This window comes from Zootoca vivipara, chromosome 1 (genome assembly GCF_963506605.1).
Source record: "Zootoca vivipara chromosome 1, rZooViv1.1, whole genome shotgun sequence".
Taxonomy (NCBI): domain Eukaryota; kingdom Metazoa; phylum Chordata; class Lepidosauria; order Squamata; family Lacertidae; genus Zootoca; species Zootoca vivipara.
Genome location: NC_083276.1, coordinates 5382934 through 5402868, shown reverse-complemented (window position 1 = coordinate 5402868; position 19935 = coordinate 5382934). Strand labels below are relative to the sequence as shown.

The 19935-nt window shown below is 50.0% G+C and overlaps 1 protein-coding gene across 5 annotated transcripts in view; it reads right to left on the bottom strand.

Annotated features, from left to right (window-relative positions):
- Positions 1-2054: 2054 nt before the first annotated feature.
- Positions 2055-19935, bottom strand: part of FBXO34 (F-box protein 34) — a 54035-nt gene continuing 36154 nt past the window's right edge. For all 5 annotated transcript variants that reach the window (XM_035102738.2, XM_060270972.1, XM_035102659.2 and 2 more), the window contains 2 exons: positions 6927-7136; positions 2055-4841 (listed from right to left, as the gene is read on the bottom strand). In XM_035102738.2, coding sequence (XP_034958629.2) covers positions 2762-4841; positions 6927-7006 — 2160 coding nt within the window. In that variant the 5' untranslated portion in view covers positions 7007-7136 and the 3' untranslated portion in view covers positions 2055-2761. The remainder of the gene's footprint in view (positions 4842-6926; positions 7137-19935) is intronic.

Here is a 19935-nt window from a genome sequence, read left to right as displayed (position 1 = left end):
CGTTGCAGAGCCAAGGCTGCGCATTTAGGGTCAGTGGCTGAAATGAGTACGAAGTTTCTGAAATGAGTCCCCAACCCCTGGCTGCCTTTTCAGCAAACCTTCCGCCACTTTCCGACTAGGTAGGGTTGTAACCTAACAGATGTGTGTGTTTTTCTAAAAAAAATTATTGTATTATTGCAATAAATCTTTTAACAGGAGTTTTCCTAAGGTTGGCTGGTTTGGTTTTTTTATTATTGTTATTCCCATTCATTCTGACTTGGTAGAGGCTAGTTCTGTGAATCCTCGTGGGTTTTCTAAAATTGTAAGGAAGACTACGAAGATGGCAATATTCTGTGTTGTATACATCTGGGTGTCTTGTCTCCCACTGCTATGAACACAAAAGTGACCCCCAACAACAGTGGTTTTCAACCAGTGTGCCATGGCACTCTGGGGTGCCTTTAATGATGGTCAGGGGTTCTGCGGGCCTGTTCTCCCTTCTCTTCCTAATACTTGTGACTGGTCAGGCCATAGGAAGCTGCCATATACCAGTGTTCCATCTACCTCAGTACTGTCTACACAGGCTGGCAGCAGCTCTGCAGAATTTTCAGCAGGGAAGCCTTCCCAGCCCTGCCTGGAGATGCTGAGCGTTGAACCTGGGGCATTCTGTATGCAAAGCAGATGCTCCACCCCTGAGCTACAAGCCTTTTTTGACCTTTTTTCATCTTGGAAGTTCTTCTCAATTCCCCCCCACCTTATCAACATCCTCCTTCCCAGTGTGAACACTGGCCTTGCATAATACAGTCATGGTGACTCATGCTAAGTTAGATATTTTCTCAGAAGACTTTGCTACCAGTTAGAACTGCCACAACCTGGCTATAGATATGGTTGGCACTTTTGTTCCTATATGAAACACAACCATGCTTCTTGTTGATTTTCAAATTCATTGCTCTCTATGAAACACTCCCACTCCCATGTTTTCTAAAATGTTTGCTGCTCATCTCGATTTGGTGTCCTCTGCAACCTTGAACCATATACTGCCTACTACATAATTTGATCTACTACTTGATTCTACTAATAAAATACACACTTTTTCATTAATCAAAGTTAGCTTCCAGAGCTGGAGGGAAGTTGCTTCTCAAAACAAAAGGTTGTTGCAACAGTCAAATCCATGTGTGTGGCAAGAAGTGACCTGCAACTTGCCTTTGATCAAAGTGTTCAACTGTCTTTAATCGGGAGTAAACTCTATGAAGGTTATGTAACTCTGAATGCCTAAATATTTGGAAAACATCAGCATGCCCATATTGATTTTGAGCATTCCAGAGAACGTCGTGAATGTCTGAAAATTGAGTGTGCATTCCATAGCATAGGTGCACATCTGTTTTTTTTGACATTTGCAAAATTAAATAGGAAATGGCCAAGATTCACATTTAAATTTCAAAATCTAGTTAGTTTTTCAACACCCCCACCGTCCTAAATACACACCCCCTGGCTAAATACAGAGGGATTGTATCCAATGGCTGCATGAGTGGAAGGTCATCCAACCAATCTTGTTCTTTCACTCCTCTCTCTGAAAACCCTTGCGCGCGCACACACACACACACACACACACACCATTCTATAGGGCTGGGATTCCTCCTGGGCCGTGTGGGCCACATAAGCTCAGGATGGTGGAAGTGTCATTCAAAATCAGGTGGCACCATTCCTGGTGCAAGATCCCACAATTACATCAGCTGCCTTCATTAGGCAAAATAAGGCAACTGCCCCAGGTGGCTGATGCTAGCATGTAGAGAGGTAGCTGCACCCTCTCGGACGGCCCCAGGGCTACGTGGCCTGTACTGGACCCCCTAAACTAGCTTGCTGCCTTCTGGTGTAGTGGGAGATTCTTCCGCGCTGGTGGCTGCATAGCAAGACCCAATTTGGTATGCAGAAAAGTGTCCTGGGCTGGCCCTGCTTCTCTGACCATAATGCAGAACATTTCACACAGCAGGAATGTTTGCAATACCACCCCTTTTTAAGAGAGAGAGCATTAACGAGGAAAAATATCGAGAGGGAAAGAGAGGTAAGCAAGAGCAAGATTCAGAATGCACATTTTATTTTAAGGTTAAAAAAAAAAATGAAACGAAAACCAGGTGAGGTGGGCATTGGAAGCCAGAGCTTTTTCTCAACACTCTCTGCTCCAAGAAAAACACCCCTCTTTTGCTTGCTGCCCCCCTAAGATATAACAAATACTTGTTCTAGCCTATTTTTTTAAGGTTGTCCAGTTAAACCATCTTTTCGAAGATTCCTCTTTTACCTATTTAGAGTTTCCTTCCAGAAACAATTTTCAATATATATTTATATTTATATATATTTATATATGTATATTTTTGTACAGGATATACAGATTTGAAAATGAGACACAGTTGTTGTTGTTTTTTACAACGACGACAACACGGGCCTGTAGCCGCAGCACTCTTGTAGCTGCGCTGTAGTGATCTTCAACGTTGGTGGACCACCTGTCAAGTCACTGATGGGCAAGGAGATTCTGGGAGCATTATGTACACGGAAGGGCTATTTCTCTCTCTCTAAAAGGTTAAAAAAAGGCTCTTGTGATTTAGAAGTCATGTGCAGTTTCTTCATAGCCCTGTGGAAGCGGGAAATAGAGAGGGAGGGAGGACAAAAAAAAAAAAACCACCCACAAAATTATATACAGTGTAAACATCACAAGGCATAAAACATCTTTTCCCCTCCCCACCTAGGATATGAGGCTCCGCAAAGACTGCGCCAGGGGGGGGCGCGCGTGCTAACAGTCCTCTTCCGCCTCCCTGGGTTTCTTGTGCAGAGCACGGTTAAAGCTGTGGCAGGCGGGCACCCAGTGATTGTCGTGAAGGCCGAGCCTGCAGCCGGGGACGCTCCTCTGGGACCGGTGGCAACACATCCAGTAGCCGGGTCCGTAGGGCAGGGCTTGGCAATAGGGCTTTGGGTGCCAGCGGCACAGCGAGACGTCGCCCTTGGTGTACTTCTTCTTGCACTGCTTGCAGGGGTCTTCCCGGTAGCGGGGGTCGCGGACCCAGCGGGAGTCCGCCGGCCTGATGTTGTAGTACCCAATGAGGAACTTGAAGTACCCGCAGGTGCATTTGAGCGCCACCAGGCTCCGGGTGGGCAGCAGCCCGAAAATCTTCACGATGATGTGGTGCGGCAGGAAGAGCAGGTACTGCTGCGGCTCCAGGAGCTGCTGGATTTTGAACCTGGTCTCCAGGAAGTCGTGAGACCTCTGCCGCTTCAGGCGCGAGGAGGCGAGGGCCTGCGGGGCACTCTCCGAGGGCGCCTCCTGGGGCTCCCCAGGAGCGAGGGCGGGCAGGCGCAGGGCTTCATCGCCCAGGGGGGTTTCCTTCCCTTGAGGGCCCACTCGGCACTCTTCGGGGAGGGTCTCCCCTGAGCGCAGGCACTCCTGGGGGGGCTCACACCTGGACAGGAGCAAGAAGAGTCTGCCAGGAAGAGGGTCTTCGCCCAAGGTGGCGTTGGAAGGCTGGGCGGCTCTGCAGCCGACGTCCCTCTTGGTGATGGAGATGCTAATGCTTACGGACTCTCTCACTCGCGTGTTGGGAGCCAGGCTGGGAAGAGTTGCTGGCTCCTTCGGCATACAATCAACCGTCGCTTTTCTGCTGTGCAAGGAATGTGGGGGCGCCTGAGCAGCTTCCGGATATGTGGGTTTGCTCGCCTTCTCAGAACCGAGCCAGCCACAGCTGGAGGAAACTGACCCTCCCTGCTCAAGCATGAGAAGGCCGTTACCAGCGCGGGCATCTGCGATCGAAGATAGCTGGCCTTCCAGCGGTGGACAGGGCTCTGCCTGGCTGGGAGCTTCTGGGGGCGCCTTGCTGGCGTCGTTCTCCGGGGGCGCTCCACTTGCCAGCAGCATCCGCCCCACGTTCCGCCGGAAGCTGTTGTTCCTCGAGAGTGATCCTGCTTCGCGTTCATTCTGGCGCCGGAGACACTCCGACTCCAGCTTGGCCACCATGTCCAGCACTCGAAGGGGCTCTGCCTGCTGCTCCCCATCGCTGCTGCTGCTGCCGCCGCTGCTCCCCCCACAACTTGCCTTTTCAGAGGGAGCTTCGCAGGCTCCCGAGGTGGGAAAAGGTCCAGGGGAGGCTAGGGGAGTGGCTTTGGGCTGGCCAGGGAACTTGGTCACAGCAGAGGCACTGGGGCAGTTTTTGGAGCAGTCGGCCAGCAAGACGCTGGCTCTTTGCTCCAAGAAAGCAACCATCTCGACGACCGACAGGGGCCGTCCCGGGAAACCCCCCTCCAGGCCGTCATTCACATTATGGACAGAGCAGTGCTCAATGCCGCAGGCAAATGGCTCAGGCTGGTGGCACCTCCCGCTTGCCTCCCTCATCCTTTCCAGGTGGACCTTCGCCTTCTTGATATCCAGCGACTTTTTCCTGCGCTTAGTGGACCTCCCGTCGATGTCCCAGGTGCTCTTGTTCTTCACGGAGAGCACCCGGCTGCGGTCGCCGCATTGCTGGGCCGCAAAGAAGGCGACCTTCTCCTTAGTGTTCCCCGGCTTCACGATGGCCCAGATGTCCAGTGGCCCCTCTCCGTCGTCCCCCTGGTGGATGGTGGCCGGGAGGGCAGCTCTCCTCTCCTTCCCGCCGGGCCCTTCCGCGTGGCCCCTGCTGCTGCCGATCGTGTTGGGGGAGAGTGTCCCCAATGGCTTCCGAAGAGAGGGGGTCGGAAAGAGGCTTGGCTCAGGGCTGCTGGGCTTCTCCTCTTCTGCCAACCTCGGCTGGCTCATTGGTGGGCTTCGGGGAGGGTCCAGGCTTATTTCGAGAGGCCGTTCTTTCTTCTGCAACTTGAGATAGGGCTTTAAGTGCATGCCAGATATTCTAGGAAAGGCAGAGAGAAATGCACGCATTAAAAACCGAAACCATTGCTGATTTTTGAAGGGTGCTTTTGTACACAAGGAGCCGAGAGCTGAGAGATCAAGAGGAGATAGGATACCTTTTTTATAGAGTAGGTAGGGAGTTGTATCATACATGCACATGTGTGAACACAGACACACACATAAACACATATTCATAAACACGTGTGTGAGAGAGAAACAGGGAGAGGAGGACACCCCTGGCTACAGTCCATGCTGCTTGGGGCTGATGGAAGTTCTAGTCCAAAATATTGGGGGGGGGGGAGATTAGCTTGGCGAAGGCTCTGATATAAATTGGACCCTAAAACTACAGGAAGAAGGAACTTCAGTAACAATGAACAAACTCATTTTCGGCCTCTCAAGACTGAGTTCATTATTGATTATTTGTTTGGATTTTATTTCTAAGACTGAGCTGCAGATCCATCATTCTGTTGGGACTGCTGACCCAGAATTAAGCCATGACCTTAGCATGGTTTCTCAAGCACCCATGAATTTTTGGAGGAGTCCGGCATCTTCTGTCGTAGCACGAGGGAGTTAGGAATGAAGGCCCAGACACACCTTAGGAGGGTGGCTATTTCTTCCTAGGGTGTTGGGTTTTTTTAACCAATCATTGTTCTCATAAGCTGTTTCGAGGGTCCTACTTTGGCAGGCAAGGGACACAAATATTTAAAACGAAGTGCAGTGGTACCTTGGATCCTGAACGCCCTGGAACTCGGAAGTTTTGGCCCCTGAACGCCGCAAACCCGGAAGTGATTGTTCCGGTTTGCAAATGTTCTTTTGGAACCCAAACGTCCGATGGGGCTTCTGATTGGCTGCAGGAGCTTCCTGCAGCCAATCAGAAGCCGTGATTTGGTTTTCAAACATTTTGGAAGACCATATGCAATGCACCGGAACAGGGAATAATCTGCCTCTCTACCTCAGTGTCCCCTCGGGGCCTCCTCTTCCCTCCAGGCAGCTGCTGCTGCTGCCCCACAGAGAGGTGCCTCCTCACACCACACCACAGGGGCCTGGGAAGAGGAGGCCTCCAGCCTTAGTGGCCCAACAGAGACTGGCCAAAGGTGGGAGGCAGCAGTGACAGCAGCAGGGCTGCTGCAACAAACAGCTGTGCAAGCCTTGGGGAAGCAGGGATGCGAGAGGGCATTAGAGGAGGGAGGGGAGAAAAGAGGGATAGAGGCCAGTGTTGCCCGCAGCACCCCTGACCATCATTCAAGGCACCCCACAGCACACTGGTTGAAAACTACTGCATTAGGGGGTCACTTTCATGTTCATAGGGACGCGGGTGGCGCTGTGGGTTAAACCACTGAGCCTAGGGCTTGCTGATCAGAAGGTCGGCGGTTCGAATCCCTGTGACGGGGTGAGCTCCCGTTGCTCGGTCCCAGCTCCTGCCAACCTAGCAGTTCGAAAGCACGTCAAAGTGCAAGTAGATAAATAGGGACTGCTCTGGTGGGAAGGTAAACAGCGTTTCCATGTGCTGTTCTGGCCCGGCAGAAGTGGCTTTGTCATGCTGGCCACATGACATAGAAGCTGTACGCCGGCTCCCTCGGCCGATAATGCGAGATGAGCACCGCAACCCCAGAGTCGGTCACGACTGGAGCTAATGGTCAGGGGTCCCTTTACCTTTACCTTCATGTTCATAGCAGTGGAAGACAACAGACACCCAGATGTATACAACACACAATATTGCCATCTTCATAGTTTTCCTTACAATTTTAGAAAACCCACGGATTCACAGAACTAGTCTCTCCCAAGTCAGAATGAATAGAACAGGCTTCCTCAAACTCGGCCCTCCAAATGTTTTTGGCCCACAACTCCCATGATCCATAGCCTTTCCCATTGCAATTCTCACACAAGCTGCCTTCATCGTAGGAGACATCAGAGTTACCTGGGACCCAAAAGAGGTCTATAAATTGCCAGGAATCCAGTGTTCCTCCCCGTTTTCTTGGGATCCTTGCTTAAAAATGGGATTTTCAGCCACCAAGAGCCTATCAAAAGGCACCTGCGGTAGAAAGCGTTTGCCCAGGAGAATTGGGGACTCTGCATCTAACCGTACCGTTTGACCGGGTGTAACGCAGAGGATGTGGAATTCAGCAGTTCCCGGTGGAGGCCAGCTCGGCAGGAACTCTTCATCATCACTCTCCCCTCCACCTCCACCTGCGGCAGGTTGTCACAGCCAATCCATCCTGGTCCTCTGGTGGGGCTCCTGCCTGAACTTATCTCGCTCCACACGGCGGTCAACGGGGTCTTTGGCACCTAAAAAACGCTGGGGGGGAATGAAAACAGAGAGGCGTTGTTAGAACGCAGCAAAGACACACAAACCATTGTGCATTATGCACACACCAGCGGCATTGCGGCTGTGATTAAAGGAACTGCATGTTTAAACATAAAAATACAGGAAGGTGCCTTACAGGGGTCAGGCAACTGGCTCACCTTATGCATTCAATGTCTATTTATTATTATTTATCACATTTATGCCTCACTTTTTACTCCAAGGAGCTGAAGGCGGAATACAAGGTGGTTCTCCCCCCTCCTTGTTTAACCAGCACAACAAACCTGTGAGGCAGACTGGGCTGAGAGGCAGCGACTGGCCCAAGGTCACCCAGGGAGCTTCATGGCCAAGTGGGGATTTGAACCCTGGTGTTGCAAATCCTAGTCTTGACACTCTAACCACTGCACCACACTGTTGTTGGACTGCAACTCCCTGGTGGTCAAGGATGATGGGAGCTACAGTTGAGTAATACCCAGAGGGCACTAGGTCCCCCCCCCCCTGCTTACAGATGACTTTGGGTGCAGCATACGGAGTTGACACCCACCAGCCTGCCCTGCCCTGCTGTCTTCCAATTGTTGCTGCACCCAGACAGGATGGCCAGTGGTCAAGGATGATGGGAGATGCAGGCTGGCGACATCCGGAGGGATGCAGCTTTGCCGCCCTTGGTCTACAATGACTGGTAGCAAATCTCCAGGGTTTCAGATAGGAGTTTTGTCTCCCCGGCAATGTATGGGGGTGTATAGGGTGTTACGGGGAGAGGTAGTATCTCTGGTGGAAGACACATTGTGCTCCTTCTGGGACACTTTGTCCACCTTCAGTCCCCTGCACTCAGCTCTCTCGCCTGCGGCTCCTAGAATACTACTACTACTACTAATAATAATAATAATAATAATTTATTATTTATACCCCGCCCATCTGGCCGGGTTCCCCCAGCCACTCTGGGCGGCTTCCAAAAAAAACAGAAATTCTAAAATTCTAAAATTCTAAAATACAGAAATCCATCAAACATTAAAAGCTTCCCTATACTACTACTAATAATAATAATAATAATTTCCCCAGCCACTCTGGGCAGCTTCCAACCAAATATTAAGAACAGTACAGCATCAAACATTAAAAACTTCCCTAAACAGGGCTGCCTTCAGTTGTCTTCTGAAAGTAAAATAGTTACTTATTGCCTTGACATCTGATGGGAGGGCGTTCCACAGGGCGGGCACCACCACCGAGAAGGCCCTCTGCCTGGTTCCCTGTAACCTCACTTCTCGCAATGAGGGAACCGCCAGAAGGCCCTTGGCACTGGATCTCAGTGTCCGGGCTGAATGGTAGGGGTGGAGACGCTCTTTCAGGTATACTGGACCGAGGCCATTTAGGGCTTTAAAGGTCAGCACGAACACTTTGAATTGTGCTCGGAAACGTACTGGGAGCCATTGTAGATCTCTCAGGACCGGTGTTATGTGGTCTCGGCGGCCACTCCCAGTCACCAGTCTAGCTGCCGCATTCTGGTTTAGTTGTAGTTTCCGGGTCACCTTCAAAGGTAGCCCCACGTAGAGCGCATTGCAGTAGTCCAAGCGGGAGATAACTAGAGCATGCAACAGCAGCCACACCCCGGGAAATGGCTTCAACTGAACAGCTAAACCAGGTGAGGGGAGCTGATGGGTGTCAAACCCTCGGTGAGTTAAAAGGCTAAGGAGTAAACCTGACACAGTTGGATGACTCCTTGTACACCTCCTTGCGGCAACTCCTGCAGCCAAGCTGGTGCCAAACCCATTGCTCTGCTTTCCCTTGGACCACATCAGCCAGGCCAAGAGGGGGGGTGGGGTGTCTTGTCATCTGGGCAGCCCAGGACCTCCACATGCACCATCCAGGCTTGAGACCCAGGGGTGTCACTTAGGTGCCGCTAACACAGCAAAAACAATATGGGACACAGCAGATACTAGTTGCTGGTCTCTGCAGCCGCAGCAGGCACTGTGATTCTCCAGCAGACTGACTTTGCCCCCAGAGGCATGCTTCCTTGTCTTCTCAGGACAGAGCGAGGGCAACAACCTGAGACCTCCTGCCCACTCAGTATACTCTGCCCCTGAGCTGCAGTTTAATGTCCCGTCCTCCCTCCCCCCCCCCAATCTCCTGTGACAGCCACACACATTTGCAACAACTGCACCTTGGGAAGAAGGATGCTGTGGCATCGAACACCTTGCCATTGTCTTTTGCCAAAGGATGGGTTGGTCCTGTAATATGATGTTTCGCCTTTTTTCGTATTATAGGGAAGCGGAAAGCAGGAGCAGCAGAACTGCTTATGCTGCTGACTTTCCAAATCCAGGCAACATATTGGATTTCAGAGCAGTACAGGCTGACACACAGCAGGAGCGGCTGCCCTTGGTGGCCCCTTGGGCCAAGGAGACTGCAGAATGAGCCCAAGCACAGCTGCTGGGGGACTTTTCCCCAATCTGCTCCTTACAGCATGTGTGCCTCTCCCTCTTACACGCACCCGCCCGCCCCGCCCCCTCCAAAAAAATCACTTGAGTGTAGGATTGTTGTTTTTTCCCCACAAGAGCGTTTGCCTGCACACTGGAGAGAACCTGGAGGGAAGCCTGGAAAACGTCAGACACAAACATGTGACCTGCAGGCAGAGCCCAGGGTGGAAAACAAGCCCTGAGCTGGAAAAAAAATGGATTAGTCAGTGCCAAGGCAGTGGAATGTCATCTGGTTAAATACTGGTTGGCATCTAGGAAATTGTGCCACCGAGTTGCTAAACAGGCCGTACTGGCAATTAGGTGGCAGCACGTGGCTTTGTGAGCCTTCAACTCTGCAGCGATGCATCCGGGATTTTGTCGAGCGCTTCAGAATGACAGCCTTGTTTAGACTTTCTTCCTGCACTCAGTCCAAATTTCTGCAGATCTAAAATCCCTGACTAAGCAGACACAGGCGTAGGTCTGCCACCATACTACTACTTGGAAACTGTGATACATTTCCGAGCACAATTCAAAGTGTTGGCACTGACCTTTAAAGCCCTACGTGGCCTCGGCCCAGTATACCTGAAGGAGCATCTCCACCCCCATTGTTCAGCCCGGACACTGAGGTCCAGCTCCAAGGGCCTTCTGGCAGTTCCCTCACTGTGAGAAGTGAGGTTACAGGGAACCAAGTGGAGGGCCTTCTCGGTGGTGGCGCCCACCCTGGGGAACGCCCTCCCACCAGATGTCAAGGAGATGAGTAACTACATGACTTTCCAAAGGTATCTGAAGGCAGCCCTACTACTACAAGATATCCCTTTTAAACAAGGGGCTGCCACCTCTTTGCCAAGCCCTTCCCCCCCCAAACCTGGCCAAAGCTCCTCCCTTTATACTTTAACCATCCCTCTTCTTCCTCCTCACAGCTTGCCTGAAGCCACCACCCCTCATGGTTTGTCCCAACCCTCAACATCTTTTATATGAGGGAGGAAGATGCTTCCGAGAGCCGTCTGCCCAAGCGCAGACTGTGCCTCCCACATGCCTTTATACAGCTCTTTTTGGGTGCCTGCCAGCCGTGCTGCCTGCTTGTTTTCCTGCTAGTCTGTCATCACATTGGAACTGCCACGGCCACCTGTTGGTGGCCATGGGAACTGCAGTGAGATGACAGACTTGCAGATTTATTATCTAGCAAGAAAACAGTGTGTGCCTGGTCATAGAATCATAGAGTTGGAAGAGACCACAAGGGCCATCCAGTCCAACCCCCTGCCAAGCAGGAAACACCATCAAAGCATTCTTGACATATGCCTGTCAAGCCTCTGCTTAAAGACCTCCAAAGGAGGAGACTCCACCACACTCCTTGGTAGCAAATTCCACTGCCGAACAGCTCTTACTGTCAGGAAGTTCTTCCTAATGTTTAGGTGGAATCTTCTTTCTTGAAGTTTGAATCCATTGCTCCGTGTCCGCTTCTCTGGAGCAGCAGAAAACAATCTTTCTCCCTCCTCCATATGACATCCTTTCATATATTTGAACATGGCTATCATATCACCCCTTAACCTTCTCTTCTCCAGGCTAAACATACCCAGCTCCCTAAGCCGTTCCTCATAAGGCATCATTTCCAGGCCTTTGACCATTTTGGTTGCCCTCTTCTGGACACGTTCCAGCTTGTCAGTATCCTTCTTGAACTGTGGTGCCCAGAACTGGACACAGTACTCCAGGTGAGGTCTGACCAGAGCAGAATACAGTGGTACTACTACTTCCCTAGATCTAGATGCTATACTCCTATTGATGCAGCCCAGAATTGCATTGGCTTTTTTAGCTGCTGCATCACACTGCTGACTCATAGTCCTCGTGATCTAACTGAAAAGCTCTGAAATGCTTTTACGGTGCCTCATGATGGTGGAGAACCCAATAAGGGTTCTTGCAATGGTTGCGAGGGGGCATCACCAGTGCCCTGTTCCGTTCTTTGCCCTCCTCACATTGCTCCTATTCCCATTGCCTGTACTACCCATCTCAGCTCAATATCTGTGCACTGTATGCCTTCCAGACATAGCTGCCAAGTTATCCCTTTTTTTAAGGGATTTCCCCTTATGCTGAATAGGCTTCCTCGCGAGAAAAGGGAAAACTTGGCAGCTATGCTTCCAGACCCAACACTGCTGTCCCCTTCATACTGTTCTCCAGAAGGCACTTTACAAAAGCATGAGAGGAGTACTGGGCACCAACAGGGCTTTGAGATCGTAGCTGAATACTGTACTGATGAAAGATTTGGTGGGAAAGGACGAATGCAGTAGCAGCAGAGGTGGCTCAGGACCCTTTCTCAGCCCTAACCCGGCCCTCCCCCACCATACAGGCATAAGCACAAGCAAACCCCAACAGGAGGCGCTGGGATGTTTGCAGAATACCAGCAGCAGTGATAGACGCTGTGTTATTGTACCCTGTCTGGCTATATGGAAAATGACTCTCCATTTGAGGGATGATGATGATAAGGGGCAAATTCACATGTGTTATCTTTGTGGAACAGATGAGATGCTGAATGGCATTCTTCCCGATAGAAATTCACTCACACCTCTTTTCTGTAGGGGAAGGCCAGTTCTAAAAAATAGTGTACTATCTTGTCCTTTGTGTTGCCTCTTATCTGCAGTGTTTTTCTGGAAATAAACTCTTTTAAGCCACAGCCCATATGTGTGTGTTTTCAATCAAATGTGAGCAGGTGGTTAGCGTATCTCACCCTGTGAAACGCAACTGAACTCAGCACCAGAATGTAGCCCTGCCACCTTCTCTTCTTCCTGGAAAGTCACCCTTATTTAATTTTTCTGATTAGCCACACCCCTGTGTTACGAGAGAGAGAGAGAAGAGAGAAGAGAGATATTTTGGGGTTGGGGGTAAAAAATAAAGGTACTAGTCCATAAGGAGAAGAAAACCAACAGTTCAGCAGTAACTTTACGGGACTAACCAAGCTATCACAAGAGAGTGGCAAGCTTTTGGATTCTCCAGGATTCTTCATCAGGAAAAAATGTTACTCAAAGCAGGAGAGTAAAGGAGACTTTATTTTTTTTTAAAAAAAGGGGGGGGGAATTAGGTTGATGTAGCCATGAGGGCAACTTAATTTTTGTACAATTTCCCCCTCTTGCTCCTCACCCACTCCTTTTGTAGCATCTTGCCTGCTGAAGGGTGGATGCAAATCGGACATCAGGAATGGCAATATCCATAAAAGCTGGTGGGAGAACATCTCAACCGCCCAGGACACTCTGTAGGTGCCTGTTCTGGAAGGACAACATGAAACTGCCGAATTCATCAAGACCTTTAATGCCATCACTTGTGGGGTTAACTGGAGACAAATGATTTTTTTTATCACACCACGTGTTAATTGCTTACAGATAGCAATATCTGCGCTATCTTGAACTGTTTCTTGCAAATGTGCAGGTGTTAATACAATCATCTCCCAGTAACAATCGCTAATCTGCCACTACGAAGGCTTAAAGGTGTGCCTATTTAACATATATATTAAGTTCCAATTATCACCGGCTGTAATTTTTGCATCTCATTGCCATTCAACTCCCACCTTAAAGTTTTCTTCTTTCTATACCTGCCAACTAAAATGCCACCTTCGTGTACCTGGTGAAATGGGCTTGAGTCCCCAGTCTGATTGTTCCATCATGGTTACTCCCATAAGAAGCAGCGCAAGACTATCCTCAAACCGGTCCCAATTTTGCAGAAGGTTGCTCTGCATCCTGAACTCTTCTTCCATTCCAGCAGGCAATGGGAATTCAGCACGGGATACAACTCGGTGGAGAGAAAAGACCCCTTCAGGACAGTGAGGGAATGGGGGTCAGTGCACAGGAACCAGAGGGAGCCCCGTTTCCACAAACACAGCAGGTTCTGAGATGCAGGGAGCAGCCTTGGAACCAAGGGTTAAAAGGGGAGCAGAGCTGAGGTGCTACCGGTAGATCTGCAGCATCTGGGCTTGCCTGTCCTGAGCCTAATCTAGCTGAGGAATCACAACCCTCCTCCCAGAGCCAATGAGCCCCACCTGGCCAGCTAGGGAGCTGGGTTGTGGGCCTTTGCCCTCCCTGCCTCAGCCTCCCAGAGCAGGATTTATCCAATCTTGGGTCTCCAGGTAGCAGGACCAGTGGTCAGGGATGATGGATGAACTATAGTCCAAAAACATCTGGAGACCAGAGTTTGGGAAACACTGTCCTAGAGCATACCTGCCACTGCTCCCTACGCAATGGAAAGTGCAGAACACACACAAAAGTATAATTATTATTATTTTTTGCAAAAGAGAGACAAAACATTTGATTTATGAGCATGCTTAAGTTATCCAATATTAAAAGCTCAGGGGAAGGCATCGGTATTTTTAATCACGGGTTCTTATGGGAGTTTTCTTTCTACACATTGTTTTCCTCCTCCTCCTCCTCCGTATTCCTGCTGGTGTGTTCATAGAGACGGAGGCCCCTGGTCCATGTGCGCGGACCCTGATCCCCTTGCCCTTCTCTATTGCCCTGTGAGTACTTTCCAAGCCCCCAACCTCTCCTTCTCCATCCCCAGCTTGCCCTGGGGTGTCACACGCTGGGATCCCCTTCCTCTTCCCCGTTTCCTGCCAGTTTGTGACACTGAACTGAACCTTGACTGCATTTCCTGACTGTCGCACTTTGGACTTGGTTTGCTGTATTGAACCTGGACTGTATACACCAGGGGTGTCAAACTCAAATTCATCGGGGGCCGCATCAGCAGTTTGGTCACCCTCAAAGGGCCGGTTGTATCTATAGGACTATGTGTCCACTCTTTATTATCATAAATTATTGTCACTGCATTCAATTATTACTGTTTTTTGTAATAATGTAAGTAATAACTAGCTCTGAAAGCAGAAACATAGTCAGAATAATGGCAAGTAGATATTCAAATGTACAATTATTGTACAATTTATTGAAAAATGATTTTTGGAAACTGCACTGGGTGGTGGAGGCTCGCTAGGGTTTCATGCAGGACCTTTGCAGAGCTACTAGTACCTGGAGATGCTGGGGTCCTTCTGCATGCAGGACAGATGTTCTGCCAGTGAGCCACCACCCTTCACCAAAGGCACTGGCTGAGGTTGACTCACTGGAGCTGCTCTCCTGGTTCCAGGGTTTAAGGGCCAGAAGTATAAAGCAGCATCCTATGTTTCTGAGGAGAGGGAGAGGGAGGGGAGGGGAGGGAGGAAGGAAGGAAGGAAAGAGGGAGTAGGAGGGAGAGAGGAAGGAAGGAAGGAAAGAGGGGAGAGAAAGAAGAGTAGGAAATAAGGAAGGGAATAAAGAAGGAAAGAAAAAGAAAAAGGGAGAGAAGACGGAAAGGGAGAAAGAAGGAAGTAAGTAGAGGGAAAGAAAGAATAAGAATGAGGGAGAGGAAGAAAGATGGGAAGGACGGAAGGAAGTAAGTAAGGAAGAAAGAAAGAAAGAAAAGAGGGAGCAGGAGGGAGAGAGGAAGGAAAGAGGTGAGAGAAAGAAGAGTAGGAAAGAAGGAATAAAGAAGGAAAGAAAAAGAAAGAGGGAGAGAAGACAGAGATAAAGAAGGAAGGAAGGAGAGGGAAAGAAAGAATAAGAACAAGAGAAAGGAAGAAAGAAAGGGAAGGGGGGGTCGCCGCCTTGATTCAGCGCCAGAAAAAGAGCGCGAAGGGACCCAGGGGCAAAAAGCATTTCCCGTGCAGCATGAGGCAGCGGGTGTCCGTTTTAGGAGAAGTGCGTAAAGCCTCAGAGTTGCACGTTTGTGAGGCTGAGCTGCTGCTGAGCTCACGTTCATGAGCAGGAGGAGGAGGAGGTGAGGCAAGAGGGGGTGGAGGTGGCGGCTTGCCGGGTCGGTGCCCGGCAGCACCGTGCGGAGAGTCCCAAGCCTCTGGGACGCAGCAGTGCTCTGTAGCACTTTGAATCCTCCTCCTCCTCCACGCGGCGCTGCTGGGTGCTTTGTCTGTGCTTCAGCAGCAGCAGCAGCCGTTTCCAGGCGCCGAGCCGTGGCAGGAGGAGGAGGATTCAAAGTGCTACAGAGCACTGCTGCGTCGCAGAGGCTCGGGACTCTCCGTGCGGTGCTGCCGGGCGCTGACCCGGCAAGCTGCCTCCTCCTTCTCCTGCTGTGGCTCGGGGTGCTCCACGCAGCGCTGCTCCGGCCGCCTTTCTACCCCCCCCCCCCCGGCCCCAGCTGTTTGTCGGCGCTTTGTCGGCGCGGCGCTTCAGCAGCAAGGTCCTGCTGGCTGGGGCGCTCGGCGGGCCACATGACGAGGTCTGGCGGGCCGGATTTGGCCCGTGGGCCTTGTGTTTGACACCCGTGGTATACACCCTTGGGACTGTATACACCAGCAGGACTGGTTGCCAGGTACGCCAGGGTTCAGGACACCAATGATCAAGGGTGATGGGAGCTGCAGTCCAGCAAAATCCGGAGGGCACCATATTAAGTACCCCTGCCATACAGAAACATTGCACCTGCACAAACACACACAGCTACAATTGGCCACAAGGTTTGGCCAAGGCTCTCCAATCCCACACATGCAAGCATGTATAACCATCACCTGTGACAGAGTTTGGAGGCTCCTTACAACCATTTCATGTAGAGGAGTTTTCTGCTGCAGGTCGTTTGTGAAGGTCCCTCAGTCTCAGTAAGAATTTCTAGGGGGCTGGTCTTTGTAATCTGCGACAGCAGAAACAAGGAGTCTTCTGACACCTTGCATCTTCAAAAGTGCCGCTTCATGGCCGATAGAGGGTGCCATTTGTATGCACCCAATTAGGCTTCAGGGTGGTAAATGAAAGACATTCAACCAGGAAATTCAATTAAATGTTTTATCTGTTCTGGTAATCAAAGCATCTCAACCGGGTAGGCCTTTCAAAAAGTCACTAGGTTCTTTTGAGATTCAAATCTAACTAGGGCCAAAGCTAGGAGATGCCCGGGATAGAATAGCAGCAGTGCCCACATCCAGGCAGATCAGGGGCTTTGGGAGAAAAATAAGCAGCCACTCTCCACATTGCTAACTTTCCATCAAAAGCAGCAAGTGACTTGCAGCTTAAGGAATGTTGACAGCTGAGGTTTTATTTCCCACTTGCTTTCTTGCGTCCTCCTGAATAACCTGTTTTTAAGGCAAAATGGGGAGCACCTCAAGCCTTCGTTCAAAGAGCTGGCAAAGCGCTTGTCATTGCAAACACTGAATCTACACATTTCCAGTCTGGCAGGATTCTGATGCTTCTGGAAGCCAAGCTGTTGATGCAGCAAGAAGGGAGGAAGATTTAAGAGCTGGAAAAGGAACTGGGAACCATCCAGCTATATGGGTGGCAGCATGTGCCCAGGAAACACTATGAGGAACGTCAAAATCAGCTCAGAGGCAGAGCTGCATGCAAAAGACTCCAGGGTTCTATCTCCAGCATATCTGGGTAGGGCTGGAAAAGATTCCCTGCCTGAAACCTTACGAGACCTGCTGTCAGTCAGTGTGGACAACAACAACAACAACAACAACAACATTATTATTATTATTTATATCCCGCCCTTCCCAGTCAAGACCGGGCTCAAGGCGGCTAACAACAAATAATATCAACACAAGTATAAAAGAAACTATTCAGTTAAAATGCAGATTAATACAATGTTAAAATTCAATTTTAAAATTAAAAATCTACGAATAAGATAAAACCATTATGATATAAAACCTTAGGGGAGGGTAACTGTGGGGTCAGACTGCGTCAGTCCGAAGGCCAAACGGAACAGCTCTGTCTTGCAGGCCCTACGAAAAGATGACAAATCCCGCAGGGCCCTTGTCTCCTGGGACAGAGCGTTCCACCAGGTTGGGGCCAGTACTGAGAAGGCCCTGGTCCTGGTCGAGGCCAGCCTAACCACCTTGTGACTCAGGATCTCCAATATGTTATTATTTGTGGACCTTAATGTCCTCTGTGGGTCATACCGGGAGAGGCGGTCCCGTAGGTACGATGGACCAATGGCTAGACTCAATGTGAGGCAGCTTGCCATCTTCCTATGGCCTCGGACTCTTGTATGAATTCTGAAAACCTTATGGCTGGTTTGCACATCACACTGCCATGTAAATTACTTTACACAGGATGGCTTGCAGGTGGGAGTTTGATGGCATGCTGGCTGGGGTAGTGGGAGTTTGACAGCTCCCGGAGGTGTGTCTTAGTTGGTCTCTAAGGTGCTACTGGAAGGATTTTTTTTTATTTTGCTTTAGCACCCGGAGGGGCGCATGTTTCCCACAGCTGTGGGAGATTCCGGATAGCTCATCAGGCATCCCCAAACTGCGGCCCTCCAGATGTTTTGGCCTACAACTCCCATGATCCCTAGCTAACAGGACCAGGGGTGGTAGGAATCGTAATCCCGAGGTTTGGGGATGCCTGGCTCAGTTGGTTGGAGCATGGTGCTGCTAACAGCAAGGCTGCAGGTTTGATCCCTGTATGGGACAGCTGCAAATTCCTCAGGGCCCCTCCCAAATCTACAATTCTGTGATTCCCAGCTGGGACTGGCCAAGCCTCTTAGCTGGAGAGAGAGGAAGAGGCACCACCGCCAAAGAGAAGTCTCCAAGTTTCTTCACTGCCCCTAATAAACATTCTGCAAGACTTTGGGCAAATCACTACTTCTTCCAAGGAGAGAGAGAGAGAGAGAGAGAGAGAGAGAGAGAGAGAGAGAGAGAGAGAGAGAGAGAGAGAGAGAGAGAATCCAAGCAGCTTGCCTTTTCCACTCTGGGTGAACCCAGCATTGTTTTACAGCACTGATACTGGAGAGCTGACGGTTTTCCAGCTGGGGGTTGCTGTTTTCATCACTGCTACTAAAACACACACCCTCCCAGACACTGACAAGTATCTGGAAAATTGCTGGAAGAGCCTCACACCCTAAAGAATGGAGGGAGAGGGTCCACAGAGGAATGAAACGATGTGCTGGACCACCAGCAAAAAGCCCATGGCTGTGAGAGAAGTTGCACTGCAAAAACACACACACACACACACACACACACACACACACACACACACACACAGACCTGGGAAACTAATGGCTACAAAAAATTGCCCCGTTCAGGATTGTTTTCTTTAAACGACAAGACACATGCACTCCACTTTTTAAAGAACTGTTTCCTTTTAACTGCAGAGAAACCAAGAACTAGCTGTAGATCCCAGGAAAGATTCAGTGTGTGTTTGTGTGTGAGAAACAGACTTACTCTAGTATAGTGCAGTAGCCAATGTGCTGCCAGACTACAACTGACATCATCCTTGATTAATGACCACACTCCCTGGGTCTGATGGGAGTTGTAGTCTAACACCAGACTGGACACTGATTTAACACCCATGTTCAAAAGTGGTGTATAAGCAAGGTTCTTAAAACACGGTAAAAAATCACTAAATCAGTTTCATACAATGACCTGCTTCACACGGAACACTAAGCCAAACCATGGCTAAGTGTGAATGAGTGAGCAGGCTGGTACTCAAAAGGAAAAAATCCTGGCTGCTTTGACCCTCTCTTGATTCTGCTGCTGCTTGGCTACCCTCAGTTAAGCCATGGTTTGGCTTAGCACTGCGTGCAAACCCAGGGCTATGGTTTCTCCTGCTCCAGTCCAAACAAACTACAAGCTGGAGCTGGAGACAGACCGTGATCCCAGCTTTGGAAACAGTGCTACGTCAAGCCACGGCTTAGCTCTAAGTAGTACAGCATCTGCAGGACCTGGGGAAGGAGCAAAGTGGACTTTACTCTGCCTCAGAATACATTTAGCCGTAGAAGCACAGAATTAGGAAGGGACTCCAAGAGTCATAGAATCATAGAATCATAGAGTTGGAAGAGACCACAAGGGCCATCCAGTCCAACCCCCTGCCAAGCAGGAAACACCATCAAAGCATTCCTGACAGATGGCTGTCAAGCCTCTGCTTAAAGACCTCCAAAGGAGACTCCACCACACTCCTTGGCAGCAAATTCCACTGCCGAACAGCTCTTACTGTCAGGAAGTTCTTCCTAATGTTTAGGTGGAATTTTCTTTCTTGTAGTTTGAATCCGTTGCTCCGTGTCCGCTTCTCTGGAGCAGCAGAAAACAACCTTTCTCCCTCCTCTATATGACATCCTTTTATATATTTGAACATGGTTATCATATCACCCCTTAACCTTCTCTTCTCCAGGCTAAACATACCCAGCTCCCTAAGCCGTTCCTCATAAGGCATCGTTTCCAGGCCTTTGACCATTTTGGTTGCCCTCTTCTGGACACGTTCCAGCTTATCAGTATCCTTCTTGAACTGTGGTGCCCAGAACTGGACACAGTACTCCAGGTGAGGTCTGACCAGAGCAGAATACAGTGGTACTATTACTTCCCTTCATCTAGATGCTATACTCCTATTGATGCAGCCCAGAATTGCATTGGC